At 34.8% G+C, this 15,863-nt stretch overlaps 1 protein-coding gene across 1 annotated transcript in view; it reads right to left on the bottom strand.

Annotated features, from left to right (window-relative positions):
• The window catches only part of ipo11 (importin 11), a 311,095-nt gene that overhangs the window by 94,850 nt on the left and 200,382 nt on the right, over positions 1–15,863 (bottom strand). Inside the window, exons 17-18 of the mRNA XM_056464319.1 lie at positions 7,461–7,540; positions 3,133–3,213 (exon numbers count right to left, since the gene is read on the bottom strand). Of these exons, the coding sequence (XP_056320294.1) occupies positions 3,133–3,213; positions 7,461–7,540 (161 nt within the window). The remainder of the gene's footprint in view (positions 1–3,132; positions 3,214–7,460; positions 7,541–15,863) is intronic.

Here is a 15,863-nt window from a genome sequence, read left to right as displayed (position 1 = left end):
ATCTTTTGCACATTTTTGTTTTTGTTTTGGTAAACTTTCCCACACTCTGCTGGTTTTGCTTTGTTAGCACTCCAGCATATTCTCATAAGAGCCATGTCTCATGTCTTCTTTTATTAGACTGCATCAGTCTTGCACTACAGCACCTCAATGGCCAAAATGCATTACAGCAGGCCCTTATATTTAGGCAAGATGAGATCAAAATAATGTGTGTGTGTTTTTTTTTTTTTTTTTTTTGCAGTGCTCTAAACCATCATATAATTTTAATGTGAGGAAAAGGGGAACTTGGACATTGGCTCATTGATTTGGTTTAATTAAGGAAAAAATACTGACAGGATGACTCAGAGTTTAAAAATGCATTTCTTAAATGATTCATTAACTCATCATTACTAGATAAGTCAATTTCTTGAACGAATCACTTGAATTAATGATTTAATGACTCATTCAAAAACTTTGTTCATGACTGGATGAATCGTTGTTTTAAACAAATCTCTTGCATGAATTATTTAATGACTCACTCGAAAACTTCAATTGTTCATGACTGGATGAATCAGTTTTTCAAACAAATCTCTTGAATGAATGATTTAATGACTCATTCAAAAACTTAAATTGCTCATGACTGGATGAATCAGTGTTTTAAACAAATCTCTTGAATGAATGATTTATTGACTCATTCAAAAACTTAAATTGCTCATGACTGGATGAATCAGTGTTTCAAACAAATCTCTTGAATGAATGATTTAATGACTCATTCAAAAACTTCAATTGCTCATGACTGGATGAATCAGTGTTTTAAACAAATCTCTTGAATGAATGATTTATTGACTCATTCGAAAACTTAAATGGCTCATGACTGGATGAATCAGTGTTTCAAACAAATCTCTTGAATGAATGATTTAATGACTCATTCAAAAACTTCAATTGCTCATGACTGGATGAATCAGTGTTTTAAACAAATCTCTTGAATGAATGATTTATTGACTCATTCGAAAACTTAAATTGCTCATGACTGGATGAATAAGTGTTTTAAACAAATCTCTTGAGTGAATGATTAAATGACTCATTCGAAAACTTCAATTGCTCATGACTGGATGAATCAGTGTTTAAAACAAATCTCTTGAATGAATGATTCATTGACTCATTCAGAAACTTCAATTGTTCATGACTGGATGAATCAGTGTTTTAAACAAATCTCTTGAATGAATGACTTATTGACTCACTTGAAAACTTTAGCCGTTTATGACTGGATGAATCAGTGTTTTAAACAAATCTTTTGAACGAATGATTTAGTGACTCATTCGAAAACTTAAATTGTTCATAACTGGATGAATCAGTGTTTTAAACAAATCTCTTAAATAATGATTTAGTGACTTTAACTGAATGAATGGAGGAGTTTGAATGAATGGAAAAGTAAACATTCCTAAATAAATTTATTTATTTATTTTCAAATGACTCATTTTAAAACATACGTTTGTTTCACTACTGGATGAATCAGCATTTCTGAAGAAATTAAATAAATAACTAAATCACCTGTTCACTCAAAAAGACTTCTTGCATGAAAGAATGAATCAATGTATTTGAACAAATCTAAAAAAGGCACGAATAAATCAATGACTCACTCATAAAGGCTTGTTTTGCTTCATAACTGAGTGACCTATAAATAATTCAACTACTCACTAAAAATCTCACAAATTAATGTCTTAATTACACCTAAAGACTTCATTTTCATCTTAACTGGATGCATATGTTTGTGGAACAAACTTACTGAACAAATGATTTAATGACTATCTTGTTTCAGTGTTTCATCGAGTGTGACGACATTCAGTAAAGTACCAAAGAGGCCAACGTGTTTATCAGAGAATTGAACAAATCAGATTTTAGCATGTATAAACGGCAAAACTCCTGTTGTTTCTTTTGTGAAAGACAAAAAATAATAAGACACGGCTGGACAACAGGACTACAAAAATACATCTGTTATATACAAGTATACAGGTCAAATTAACAGTCAGTCCAAACGGTTTGCAGATTTTACCACAGCACACCATACTTTTTACTTTTCCTCAGACGTCTTGTACGTGCAGATTTCAACCATGAAAATGGCACAAAACGAGGCTTTCGATCAAACTGTCAAAAATATACATGTATGTCTCTGATAACCTTGGGCTCGTTTTTTCCAATGAAACTTGCCTTCACTCTTGTGGAAAGATGCTGCCTGTTGGCACATCAGAAAACACGAAAGTAAAAGGATGCATGCACACACCTGCACTCCACGCAAAATAGGATCCAGACAGAGAGAAATATAAATTAAACTTAATTAGAAAAGTTTCACTTTATGCCCTTAAGAAATGACAAAACATGTCACCGCAACACAACTCTAATATGAAGACAATTATCCAAAACCTCTGGTTCGGTTGCTATTCCTAGCATTCCAGTCCTTCCAGCAGAGCCGCGAATCACGTTTTATGCTCCAAATTGGCTTTGGGTCTCCGATGAGCATCTGCTAACCTACGAAGGAGCAGCTGGAGGCCAAAACGGAAAGCTTTATCTCTAATGGCAGCATCCTGGCAGCCGCTCTGTCCCAATGCCTCCAGAGAGAAGCGGCACTGCAGAGCGGACAAGATCCCTGCTTTGAAGCCCACATTAGGCAGGCTTCAGCAGCACGACCCCTGTAAGATAATTATCGGTGCTACAAGGTCCAATTGGTCACATTGCTAAATGCATTAATTAAAACGGTCAAAAAATAATTTAGAAAATAACAGGGTCCCGCGCAGAGCACTTTCATCATTTCTTCAAAGCAGAAATCTGTCCTAACTGATGGTGTGGAAATAAGAAAAAGAAAAAAAAAAAAAAACGATCAACGATGTCAAAGAGCACACCACTTCTGTCAGATCTAAGAGTTGAGTGCATAAGCTAAAGAAAGTAAAGTCGAGAAGGGCGTCATGAAATATAGCTGAGCTTCGTCAAAACCAAAACGACAGGGTTGAGGAACGGGTGTTCCAGTCATTACTCTGCTGCAGTGCCAGAGCACCTTATTTCACAAGAGAGCGCCAGAAAGACGAGCACAAAAGAGACTTGCAGGGAAGGATGGATCGGGCTGTGTCAGGATGGAGTGTGAAAGATTGAGTCATACAGTACCTTTAAAACCTGGACCTGGCCTTCATTGGTGATGTCGCTCAAGAGTTCACAGAAAGATCTGCAGAGGGCTTCAGCATAGTTCTGGAGGAAGACGAAAAGGTGATTAAAAACACAATCGTCCCTGTTTCACAGTAGTGCTGATCATTGTACCAAAAGTTTAGAAATATTGCAAATGTGGGTATCACGAAACAGTTGGGGGAAATTAGTATTGAACATGTCATGTTTTTTCCTGGGAATAATATTTCTAAAGAAGGTGTTGACATGGAATTAAACCAGGTTTGGGTAAAAACCCAAACAATACAAACGTAAAAATAAAACAAAACAAAAAATCTGAAATTGAGTTATGTGTAATAACAATGAAATGACATAAGGAGAAAGCATTGAACTACTGAAACGTATTTAATACTGTTTATGAAATGCTTTTTTTTAGTGATGGCAGCTTAAAGACACCTCTTATATGGAGAATAAAGTCACAGACTTCAACAGAGTGTAAAAATCTTGATGGTTCTGTGGGTTTCATCTCTCAAATCTAATCTTTATTTTGTATTGGATTCAACTCAGCATGCACTGGGACGGTCTGCTGCCGAGTGTGATGTGGCTGGGATGAGAATCAGCCCCTCCAAGTCCGAGGCCTTGGTGCTCCACCGGAAAATAATGGCTTGCCATCTTCAGGTGGAGGAATTCAAGTATCTTGGGGTTTTGTTCACGAGTAAGGGAAGGATGGAGCTTGAGATTGACAGGCAGATCGGTACAGCGGCAGCAGTAATGCAGTTGATGTACATGTCCGTTGTGGTAAAAAAGGAGCTGAGCCAAAGCTCTCGATTTACTGGTCAATCTACGTTCCTACTCCCACCTATGGTCATGTGCTTTGGGTCATGACCAAAAGGACAAGATCTTGGATACAAGCAGCCAAAATGAGTTTCCTTCACAGGGTGGCAGGGTGCACCATTATTGATAGGGTGAGGAGCTCTGTCACCCGGGAGGAGCTAGGAGTAGAGCCGCTTCTCCTCCACATTGAGAGAAGTCAGCTGATGTGGCTCGGGCATCTGTTCCGGAGGCCTCCTGGATGACTACTTAGGGAGTTGTTCCAGGCATGTCCCACTGGGAGGAGGCCTCGGGGAAGACCCAGGATACGCTGGAGGGACTAGCTTCGAGATGCCCCCGGAGGAGCTGGAGGAAGTGTTTTGGCAGAGGGAAGTCTGGGGTTCTCTCCTAAGACTCTAAGACTACTGCCAATGCGACTCGGCAACAGAAAAGCAGATAAAATTAAATGAATTAAATGAATGAATGAATTTGATTCAAGTCAGGTAATTGGCTGGGCCAGTCTACAGCTTGCTTTTTCCTTCTCTGAAATCATCTGAGAGTTTCTTTGGCTGCGTTTGGATCATTGTCTTGCTGAAATGTCCACTCTGGTGTCATCATCATCATCCTGGTAATGTAGATATTGTAGTAAAGCAGCTAATATTCATTTAAAAAGACAAAAGGGCAGAGGCTTCCTGAATTGTCACTTTATGTACACTGGAAGCTTCTGTGGCCAAAACAAATTCCTTGTGTGTGTGAAGCACACTTGGCAATAAAACTGATTTTGATTCTGATTCTGAATAACTACTGAAAGATTTTAGATGCTGTCTGGGCTTTCACTGCCAATCTACATATCCCTTTCTTCATGTTACATACTCCTTTCTTCCAGTACTTTTTCCCTGTGTCATTTCAATTTATTACACAACTTAATTTCTAAACTTATTAGTTTTGTTTTCTTGGCATATATGGATTTCTTTAGCTGTTACTAACATCCGGTGAAAATTTCAAGTCAGCAGCACCTTTAAAAATATGTTTTCAGAGAAAACTGGTGTTCAATACTTATTTCCTCTGTGCTATGTATCACAATGTTTTACAATAAATAAGGGATTTAATTTAAAAGTATATTTATGTGCCTACCATTAACGCATTCTCTGAAAGATGTTTTTTAAAACTATACCAGTGGAACTGGTGATACACTGTATTCATTTTTGTTACTTTTGTTTAGTTTGTTTTATGCTGCCGCAGCTGTTCCCTTTCAGAAGTTGTGATAAAATAACATGTTGATTAACTATTGTATCAAATATCGCATTATTCACTATGCCATAACATATTGCATGACACAGCCCATTATGCAGCATGTTCAGTTCAATGCATCTGTATTTATATAGCAGTTTTGTAACGTAGATTAAGCCAAAGCAGCTTGACATTGATGAAGAAAATAGAATAAAAAGCTCTATCAATATTTCAGATTATGGAACATTCCAGCACATTAGGAAGGTCGGAGATGTGAAGAGTAAGAATGATAGAATGTAGCGCTAGTTAAATTATCAAATGTGTAATAAATGACAAATTAGACAATTCTGTCATTATCTACTCACCCTCTTGTTCCAAACCTATTTTATTTTCATTCTTATGTTGAAAAAAACATATTTTCAAAAATCTCGGAAGCCATTCACTTTCATTCTCTTTTATTTTTACTATGAATGACTTCTGGTTTCCAAATTCTTCAAAATATCTTCTTTCAAATATTCCTAGCAAACAATCTTTCAAAAAATAAATCAACATTGTTTTGTTTAATAATCCGTTTAATATAAATAAGTATCATTTAAATAACTATCCCTTAGAACTAATGATTTTCATTTTTAATAATCAAGAATAAATTATTCTAATTTGGTGGTTATGTTTATTAATATATGTAGTAACCACTGCGTCTGACAATACCCCTTGGGTGTTCTTTAATCACTGGAAATCACAGCTTATTGCTTTCATAAAATATTAATAAAAATAAAAATGCTGTTAAACAAAGATGACACTTTAACGGTTTTCTTCCATCATAACATTACAGATATTAAATTAATTCTACCACTTTGAAATTCTAACTTTTTGTTAAACAAAATATAAATATAGCAGACGCTACACATGGACATAAACCTCATTATCCAATACAAGTTTCCCATGAAAACATCTTGTTTTCATTTCTGACCATTTGATAGATTTTTATGGTGGCCACACATTCACTTTCAACCCTGATTTACAGGTTTCAGGTAACACAAGCCCGGTTTTGGCACAATCTATCTGACGTATGGTGTTTGTTGACGTCAATAGGATTGGAAACAAGAATAAATAGCTTTATTTTGTGAAGTGTGTCACAGTGGACAACAACCATGCCCAAGCTTCACAACAAAGACCAAGACTAGTGCGTTTTTACTCCTCAACATGTTCTTTCACAATTGTGATTTTGACAATAATAGCATAGTATCTCTGTACACACTTTATAAACATTACTATAAAAAATTATATACAGAGTTCGAATTCATTATAAGCATGTGATTCATAGAAAGCGTTACTGAATTGTCTTTATATTTACAAGAGTTGAATACTTGACTTATGTTTTGTCTATGAAAATAAGTCTTTAGCTATCATTTGGACATAAAACGATCCAACTCACTTTTTGTTTCCACATTACGAACTGCTTCCCTCTGGTAGAAGATATAGAGTCCCAAAGTGTAGGTTAAACCATTATAAGAAATCCTTTGTACCTGTATCAGTGGGTTTATTTAATAAGAGTCTATCTTAATTACCATTATAAATTTTGTAACTGTTGTATTTTGTATTGTTTTTATTGCTTGTTTTTAGTGAATGTCTGCAGCAATATGGCGATGCCCATAACAAGTTTCCTGTCAAGGACAATAAAGTTTTACTACTACTAATAAAAGCAAATTTGATTCTACTTAAAAAAAATAAAAATAAGTATAATTTAAGCCCGTTATAAATATATAGTTTAAATGAAAGTGTGATTGTTTTATTAATTTGTGGAATTTATATTATATTGCACATAATACTAAATGTCATAGAATGACTCAATCAATTACACAAAATCTTTCATTAAAAATTAAAATAAGTAACTTTTAATAATGGTATTTGGCCATGTGCTTTCAGAGTCATTGGTTTCAACCCAGAAATGTTCTTTCTGTGCATCTATCAACATTTACGTATTTATTTCCACCTCATTACACTTGTGATTACGTTCATGAATGAATTATAACTTAGAAATGACTCTGAAAGTCATTTGAAATTCAATGCCTTTTTAGGATTTAAAAGCTTAAAAGCTCTTGCAAAAAAACGACTCCTGCAGAAGTCATGATTACGCACAAAATTTCAATAACTGAAACATCACACACCATTCTGTTCAGATTTACAACACATTCATCTTTAGAGAGAGTGCAAATAAGGTTATGCTCACGCTGTCATTCCTGTCTTCTTTGAATGACTAGTTATTTGAAGTCATATATATTTTTTGTGCCTACCTGTAAGAAATCTGTAGCTGAGAGATAAATGTAGGCATTGATGATCTGAAAGCATGTGCGCACGTTCTCCGAGCTCAGTTCTGAAATAGAGAAACAAAATAAGATTGATACCCGGGTGAAGCAATATCACAGAGCAATATCTCAGGGAGAAAAATAACAGTTAGGAGAGAACATGAGCACCGGCGGGCGAGACAGAAGCTGTGTGTGGAAAGACAGGAAAATGGTTACACTTCATATAACAAAACAGCAGTGTGAAGCACAGACGACTTAAAACACTGCAACTCTGACTCATCCAGAACTCCAACTCCCGCAGATGAAAGACAAGACAACAGGAAATAACTGCAGAGACAGACATTACACTCGTATGTCTCTCAACTTCTGCAGTATAGACAAAATAGCAAAGTCATTTGAAAGAGGGATTTTGCAATGTTTTTCTTTTTTTAATGTTCAAAGGGGCTGGATTTATTTGATTAAAATGTTGTTATTTACTTTTTAAAATGGGACAATTGGAATATATTTAAATATATATTAATGTGATACCAAAGGTAAATTCTCAGCCAGACAACTCAGGCATTTTTCCCTTCTAGATTCTGTAATTTAAAAAATAATTAAATAAATAAAAGGGAGATAATCGGTCTAAAAACTGATGGTAAAAAACAAAACAAAAATAAAAACAAAAAATCATAGTATAATAAATTTACTAAATATTTGCATAATATATAATGAAACAGTATCTGATCAAATTAAATGTTTAATTTAATATTATACTTACATATTACAAATAACTGTCATTTATGAACGACATAATGCTCCCTTAAAGAAGAGAAAGAAATGCACAATATATTGTTTGAGCATCTAAATCACAATGTGTTTATCCGCAATAGTCACATTGCAGGATTAGATCAACTAAATATTATTCTATTTAAAACATTAATACAATGATGACCATGATATTTTATAGCTGATCGCTCAATTTCTATACCTGAATACTGTTAGCCTCTCCAAAAAAAACCACAACGCACTGTTTGTTTCAATTTTAAATTTGCTCTGTTGTATTTAGATATGCTTGTATTTTATAATGATTTATGCAAACGCACTGATCAATGACTTGATCGTCAAAATCGATCTAAATACTCTAGATTCAGATCTAAATCTAAATTCAGAGATCTAAATTCAGAATCGATTTTAAAGTATTATTACTTGTCTATAAATCACTAAATAGCCTAGGATCTCAATACATTACATGCTCACTGAATACAAACCCAATTGATCACTCAGATCTTTAGGATCAAATCAACTTGAAATTTTAATGGTTCAGTTCAAATGGTTCAAAGCAGGGTGAATCCGCCTTTAACTACTACACCCCCTGCTGCTGGATTCAGCTTCCAGAAATGATCTAATATACTCCAAAATTATAGGCACATTCAAATCAAGACTAAAACACATCTGTTTAGCTGTGCCTTTACTGAATGAGCACTGTGCTATGTCCGACAGATCGCTCTGTTATGTCTTTCTTTTCTTTTTCATTCTTTTAAAACCTGTTTTAACATATTTTAATCAGTTTTTTTCTCATTTTTATTCTTTGTTTTAATTTCTTATACTTGTCTCTTTTATTCCTGTTTATGTAGAGCACTTTGAATTACCATTGTGTATGAAATGTGCTATATAAATAAACTTGCCTTGCCTTAAATCAGGGGTCTCAAACTAAAGTGACATGGGGGTAAGATTTTTTCATCTTATTTTGCGTTAAAAAAATAAAGAGATTTGAGAAGATTGGAAATTTTTTAACCCCAAAATAAGATGAAAAAATACACGAATTAAAAATTAATAAGAATATAAATCAATCAGTAATAAATAGTAATAATAATAATTAGATTTACTGTTACCAGCAGTGCTGTTGTTACAGGAAAAAGAAACACTGTGTTGTCATTTATTTTGACTACTTTTACATCATATAGAAGTATATGTAATGTTTATTGTGTGAGGCAATGCAAATATAATGCAGGTAGAGCAATGCAAAAGACCCACAAATAACGGTGCGGCTCTATAATTGGTCTGGGTTACCGTGGACTCTTATTGCCGATGGACAGGTGTTGATGTGTGACTGCAGACGACTACATTACAGGCTGCATTAAGTTACTTTTCTTTTATACCGCCGCGTACGCATCACTTTGATTCCTTTTCTGCTCACTGCGTGCAAAACAATAACCACCAAACAATGAGAGTGATTGTAAACGCAAGAAAGATGATTGGTTGAAAATATTGTTCAGGACCAATAGTTAAACGTGAATTTTGCTTTTAATAGCGCATGACTACTGTCATGCGTGCGCTCACACACAATCCACACTGCACTGCACTCTCTCTCTCTCTCTCTCTCTCTCACGCACACGCGCACACACACACACACACACAAAGGTATTCACTGCACACAAGTTAATGCCGAATCAGTAAATACCGGAAAGAAAAACACGAATATCTGACATTTCCCGAAACAGTATCTGGCAAGACCCAGCTCAAATGAAGCACTTATTTATATACAGTTTTATATTTATAATCTCCCGCTGGGCAGCAACTTAAAAAAAACTTTTTTAAAAGTGTTGTAAATGAAGCGCGCTGGGACGAATGTCCGATTGTGTGCCCACTGGAAACGAGGCAGCCAGCAGGCACGGAGGAAAACACTCCGTGTCAACGCTGCTGTAACTTTCACTCAATGGGAAATGTTTCTCTGCCTGCATCAAGCCCAGCTGACGTCCCACCCCCGAGTGCCATCTGTAAAGTGCCATCCATTTCAAACTCGTGGGCCGCACTGACATTAAACTTTCAAATTAAGGCGGGGGCCACAAACTATCGCCCCGCGGGCCGCGAGTTTAAGACCTCTGTCTTAAATGAATGAAATCTTTGCAAATGTAGCTATCCAATTCATCTAGTGAAATTATATTCCCATCACAATATATATTGCAGAAAAACAAAATCTCGCAATGTCAGATTTCTCCAAATATGTGCAGTCCAAGAATAAAACATGTCATACTTTTTTTTATTAAATTGCACAGAATAACAAATGTTTTCATTTGCTGTGGTTGAGATGAGGTATTCTACCACATACTGATTACTTAACCCTTCTGTAGTTAAAACATTGGTATTGTGTTCTGGTACCATAAAATAAATATTTAAAAGTAATACACAAGATACCTTTTATTATTTTTGTGCAAAAATGCTCCAAATGACTTCTTAATTTTTTTTAAATCAGGAAATAAATGTAACCAGTACTTTACAGTAGGATTGTCACGATACTGGAATTCGGTACCAATCGATACTGTAATGTATTGTACTGTCCCTGTATCTGTATTGTACTGTCCCTGTAACAGCAGTGAATTGATGACCTTCACGACCAATTACAGTAATTTCTGTTGAGCACATGAACAGTAAATCAGCGCTGTTTAAGAACCACTGGCTTTACAATTAATTCCAGTATTCTCCTACTCAAAATACTATAATGCCTTTGAATATGGTTCACCATGGAGACTTTCATAGCTATTATCAGTATATATGTAATTAATTTAGATTAGCCCTTTCCCATTTTCCCTTCAAGGGTCTAGTGAAGCGTATAAACAAAGGTTACACAACACTCAGCTTCACAAAGTAGAGAGATATGCATACAATAATTACAGTAACAATTATATCAATATACACATGGACATGAAAGCAAAATATGAGCAAGCCACTGGTCTACTGATTCGCCTGCCGTTCAATGTTTCTATTACTATAGAATCAATTAACAACCTTGATAAAGTTTCAATTCATTTCTATGACTGATCCTATTAAAATGAATTTAACGTATGTGAATTCTTAAAAAATATATTAAATATAATGTATTGTTAATGACTTGAACAATGTTTTTAATAATTTAGATTTATTTGTTTGTTTTTCTTTTTAGAAAATGACAGAATAATAAAAAGATTGAATATTATTCCACCTAATATTGATCTCCTAACTCTTCTGAAGTTAGTTGGAAGTTAATCTTCATCCACATCATCTTCGTACTAGCTCTCCTCAGAAATATTCTCCTTATTGCTTCAAACAATCTCTATCAAAACCTTCAGCAAAATAAAACTTCGCAATCCATTTACTTTGCTTCTTTTTTGCAAACTAGTCACGCGACATAATGATTGACAGGAGCACTTAACCAATGAGTGTGCACAAAGGGCAATAAAACAACATTGTGTCCAATAGATGAATAAACGTGACCATATTATTTTGAAAGATCATGCACCGGTGGCTAAATTCTCCATCAGTCAAACTAGAAAGTAAGTTATTGGCTAAAAGTGACTGACAGATAGCATATGCAGAACGTCAAAACAATTGACTTCTTTTAGATTTTATTAAGTATAACTATAACTTTTTATTCAGTTTATGGTCTAATTTTATTTGTAACACTGCAAGCTATGACATTGTCTTGTCTTTTTACTACAAAGACTCTGTTTTCGCGCGCAAGTAACATAGTAAACAATGTAAACAACAGGTCTCCGGAAGAAATGGTAACACGAACAAATAACCATCCATAATTCAACATTATTGTGTCGTTGGACTAAATGTGTTTGATGGGATGTTTTTTTGTGGACTCCGTTTCAAAATAATCCATGATGTACTGCAATGAATGTGTGTGTCTTGTTATTATGATGATAAGTATGTACTCCATATCTAAGCGTGTTCTGCACAATTTACACAAATTTAGCAAATACATTCTTTACAAGCTTTCCATTAAATAAATCAACAAGCCACAATGGCTGCTTGAGAGTTGTAGCTTTAGACTGACGTACAGTTTGTCAAGATTACTTGTGTTCTTTTTGATGAAATCTATTCACAAACACCAAATTGTTAAAGAACAGCGCCCCAGTGCATCCACATCCTGACGCTGACTAATTAAATTATTTTTATTTATTTTATTTTATTTGAATGAATAAATGAATGAATTAATTAATGATTAAACGGAATGTAAGGAAGGCCAGCTATCGAAGTGCTATGCAGGTAAACCTCACTCCTCTGACCTCAAAAGGTGCTCTAGTGATGCTAGACGCCATGGTGTTTAGCCTCCTTGTTAGAGCAACCAACTCCCATGTGAGGAATCACCGGTTTGACCCCAGCTCAGACCGGGTTGGGAGCTGTAGGACTGGTGAGTTACATGTGGGGGCTCGTCCGGGATGGCAGTGAGGTTTAGGGGTGTGAATGTAACGGAGGCCAGCTAGCAAAGTGCTATGCAGGTAAACCTCACTCCCCTGACCTCAAAAGGTTCTTTAGCGACAGACGCTAGAGACCATGGTCTTTAGCTTTCTTGTTAGAGCAACCGACTCACATGCAAGAAATTGTTGGTTTGATCTCAGCTCAAACTGGGTTGAGAACTGTAGGGCTGGTGGGTAACATATGATTTTTGAACCCAAATCTGGAGCTTATCTCTCAAAATAACTTACGATAACGCTCCAAAAACTTGTACACCCAAATTTATATGTTATAGAAAAAAATTGAATACAAAAATCAAAAGCAGCAAAAAATAAATAAATAAATTAATAAAAAAAAATAATAATGTAGCAGAAAATTTGTAAGTTGTATTTTTTTTTGCAATATTTTGCTTGAATTTAATTGTATTCTCTTTCAATTTCTAAATGTTTTGTGACTAAAATACTATTTTAATAAATATATCTGTTTAATAAATCTGTTTTTTTTAAATGCACCAAAATACATTGCCCATATTCACTGAGAAATGGATACAAATATTTATTTTCAAAGTGGGGTGTACTCAATTATGCTGAGCACTGTTAATTAAATAGGGAAAGAATAACCAAAATCTCTCTCCATTTACACACACACACAGCTAGATTTCATATATATATATATATATATATATATATATATATATATATATATATATATATATATATATATATATATATATATATATATATATTGTATAGTATCAGTATAATACTATAAACACAACTTTAAACACTTGAACTAAAACACCTTTATCACATTAAAACTCTTTAAAATTATATTTTCATGCTAACTTCAATGAACTTGCCGGGGTTACTGCTAAAATCAGGACAGTGAGAAGGCAGAATGTCCCAGCTTCCCTTCGCCGTCGACCTTGCACAAAGCCCACAGTGACCTCAGACAAAAAAATGGTGCAAAATGTCTCAAAGGCTGGAGAGGATTTGGGGTGAATTTCAAGGGCTTTAGGAAAGGGTGACCCTTATATTGTTAACAGTAATGAGAGGTGGCAGAATCACTGCTTCAATTGTGCCTGGAACCGCAGCGTGTTTTGTACTTTTCAAAGGTCAAGAGGGTCTCCATTTTGCGCAACCTCTCCTGCTGACACACACACACGGCACTTCTGCCATCCTCAGCTGATGATCTGGAGATAAAATTGCTTTTCTGAGCTGGTTAAACTCAAACTCAACATCGCAAGTCCCTTGGACAGCACTACGGACAAGAAAACACAAACGGCAAGAGGAAATCTAGTGGCTATTATAGAGGAATCCAGCCACATGACTACATCTGAAGAAGCTTGGTTCCGCCATAAAAAAGCACAAAAAGCAACAACAACAAAAAAACAAACTTTATTTTATTTTTTTCTGCATGGCATGATTTGGTACTGCTCACATTTGGGGGCTTTTCCACTTAGTTCAGTAACTAGTACTTTTTTTAACACCACCTAAGGTGAAGTTCCAAGCGACCATTACCAAATTTACCATTACCAAAAAATGCCATAGATACACTGCTGACCGCCAATTAGTCCAAGAGAATAATCACCACCAGCATCATCTCATGGTATTTAAATAGTCAGCAGCAGCTCTATTATTGGTTCGCATGACTAAAGCCCAGATCACACTGTGATTTATCAATAATCCTATATGACTGTATATTGTAACTGTCAGACTTCATGAACATGATTCCCATGTCAATGTGTGCAATCACAGCTGCCATAATGTGATACTGAACAGCAACCAAGATGGGCCAAACAAGTACAGTCAGAATTATTAGCCCCCCTCTGAATTTTGTTTTCTTTTTTAAATATTTCCCAAATGATGTTTAACAGAGCAAGGAAATTTTCACAGTATGTCTGATAATATTTTTTCTTATGGAGAAAGCCTTATTTGTTTTATTTTAGCTGGAATAAAAGCAGTTTTTTTATTTTTTATGAACCATTATAAGGTGAAAATTATTAGCCCTTTTAAGCTATCCTTTTGTTCCGATAGTCAACAGAACAAACCATCATTATACAACGACTTGCCTAATTACCCTAACCTGCCTAGTTAACCTAATTAACATAATTAAGCCTTAAAATGTCATTTTAAGCTGTATAGAAGTTTCTTGAAAAATATCTAGTCAAATATTATTTACTGTCATCATGACAAAGATAAAATAAATCAGTTATTAGAAATGAGTAATAAACTATTACGTTTAGAAATGTGTTGAAAACAAATCTTCTCCCCGTTAAACAGAAATTGGGGAAAAAAATGAACAGGGGCCTAATAATTCGGAGGAGGGGCTAATAATTTTGACTTTAACTGTACATGCATTAAAAACTTAATCAAAGTTTGACGTCGTCTATATCCGTGACACATTCAGTAAGATGTGTTCAGAAATAATGTTCACATTAAACAAACAAGTGTATCGTTAATTTAGATCACAACATGTCTTAACAAAACCAGGAGAAAATCTGTTTTGACATTTCCTCAGGGTTGGTTTGAAGTGATCATGCTTATTGCATCATCAGATTTTGCGTTCCTATTGGTTCTTGGCTTGACAGTCATCATAACTGAAATTACACAACAGGAAATCTTCCGACATTGACAGAACTTCACCGGAGGATAAATTCGATTGCAAAGACCAGTAACTGTCTGTCAGTGAACATGTCAAACCAACAATCAAATACCACATATTTTAACCTTGTTTTACAGCAATCAATTAGGATTTCCCAAGTTTGTCTCAGATGACTGAAATTGTGGCTAAATCGCATGGTGTGAGCAGAGCTTAAACCATTTAATACCTCTAACTGCAATTAATAAATAAATAAATAAATAAACTGCACAGCAAATGTTTTTCAGTCACTGATAAACTTCTGTTGAACAGTTTATGTGGCTATTTTTAGTTTCATAATAGATGTAAGCAATCAATTAGTTGTTCAAATGTAAAAAGAGATGAAAGACAGTTTAAACGCAAGCACTGTCAGGAGCAAAATGTGATAGCAGAAACTCCACTGAAAATACTATGGTAAAATAAATATCCATATTTTAAAGACATGGTGTGGAACAATGGAATTTAATGCAGTGCTTCTTGTCCTGTCTAAGACCCACTTTATATTTAATATCAATCAGGCAGTGAAGATCGTTGACTTTATAAAGAAAG

Source organism: Danio aesculapii, chromosome 8 (assembly GCF_903798145.1).
Source record: "Danio aesculapii chromosome 8, fDanAes4.1, whole genome shotgun sequence".
Taxonomy (NCBI): Eukaryota; Metazoa; Chordata; class Actinopteri; order Cypriniformes; family Danionidae; genus Danio; species Danio aesculapii.
Note: the sequence above shows the minus strand (reverse complement) of the source record. Positions and strands in the feature narration are given on the sequence as shown.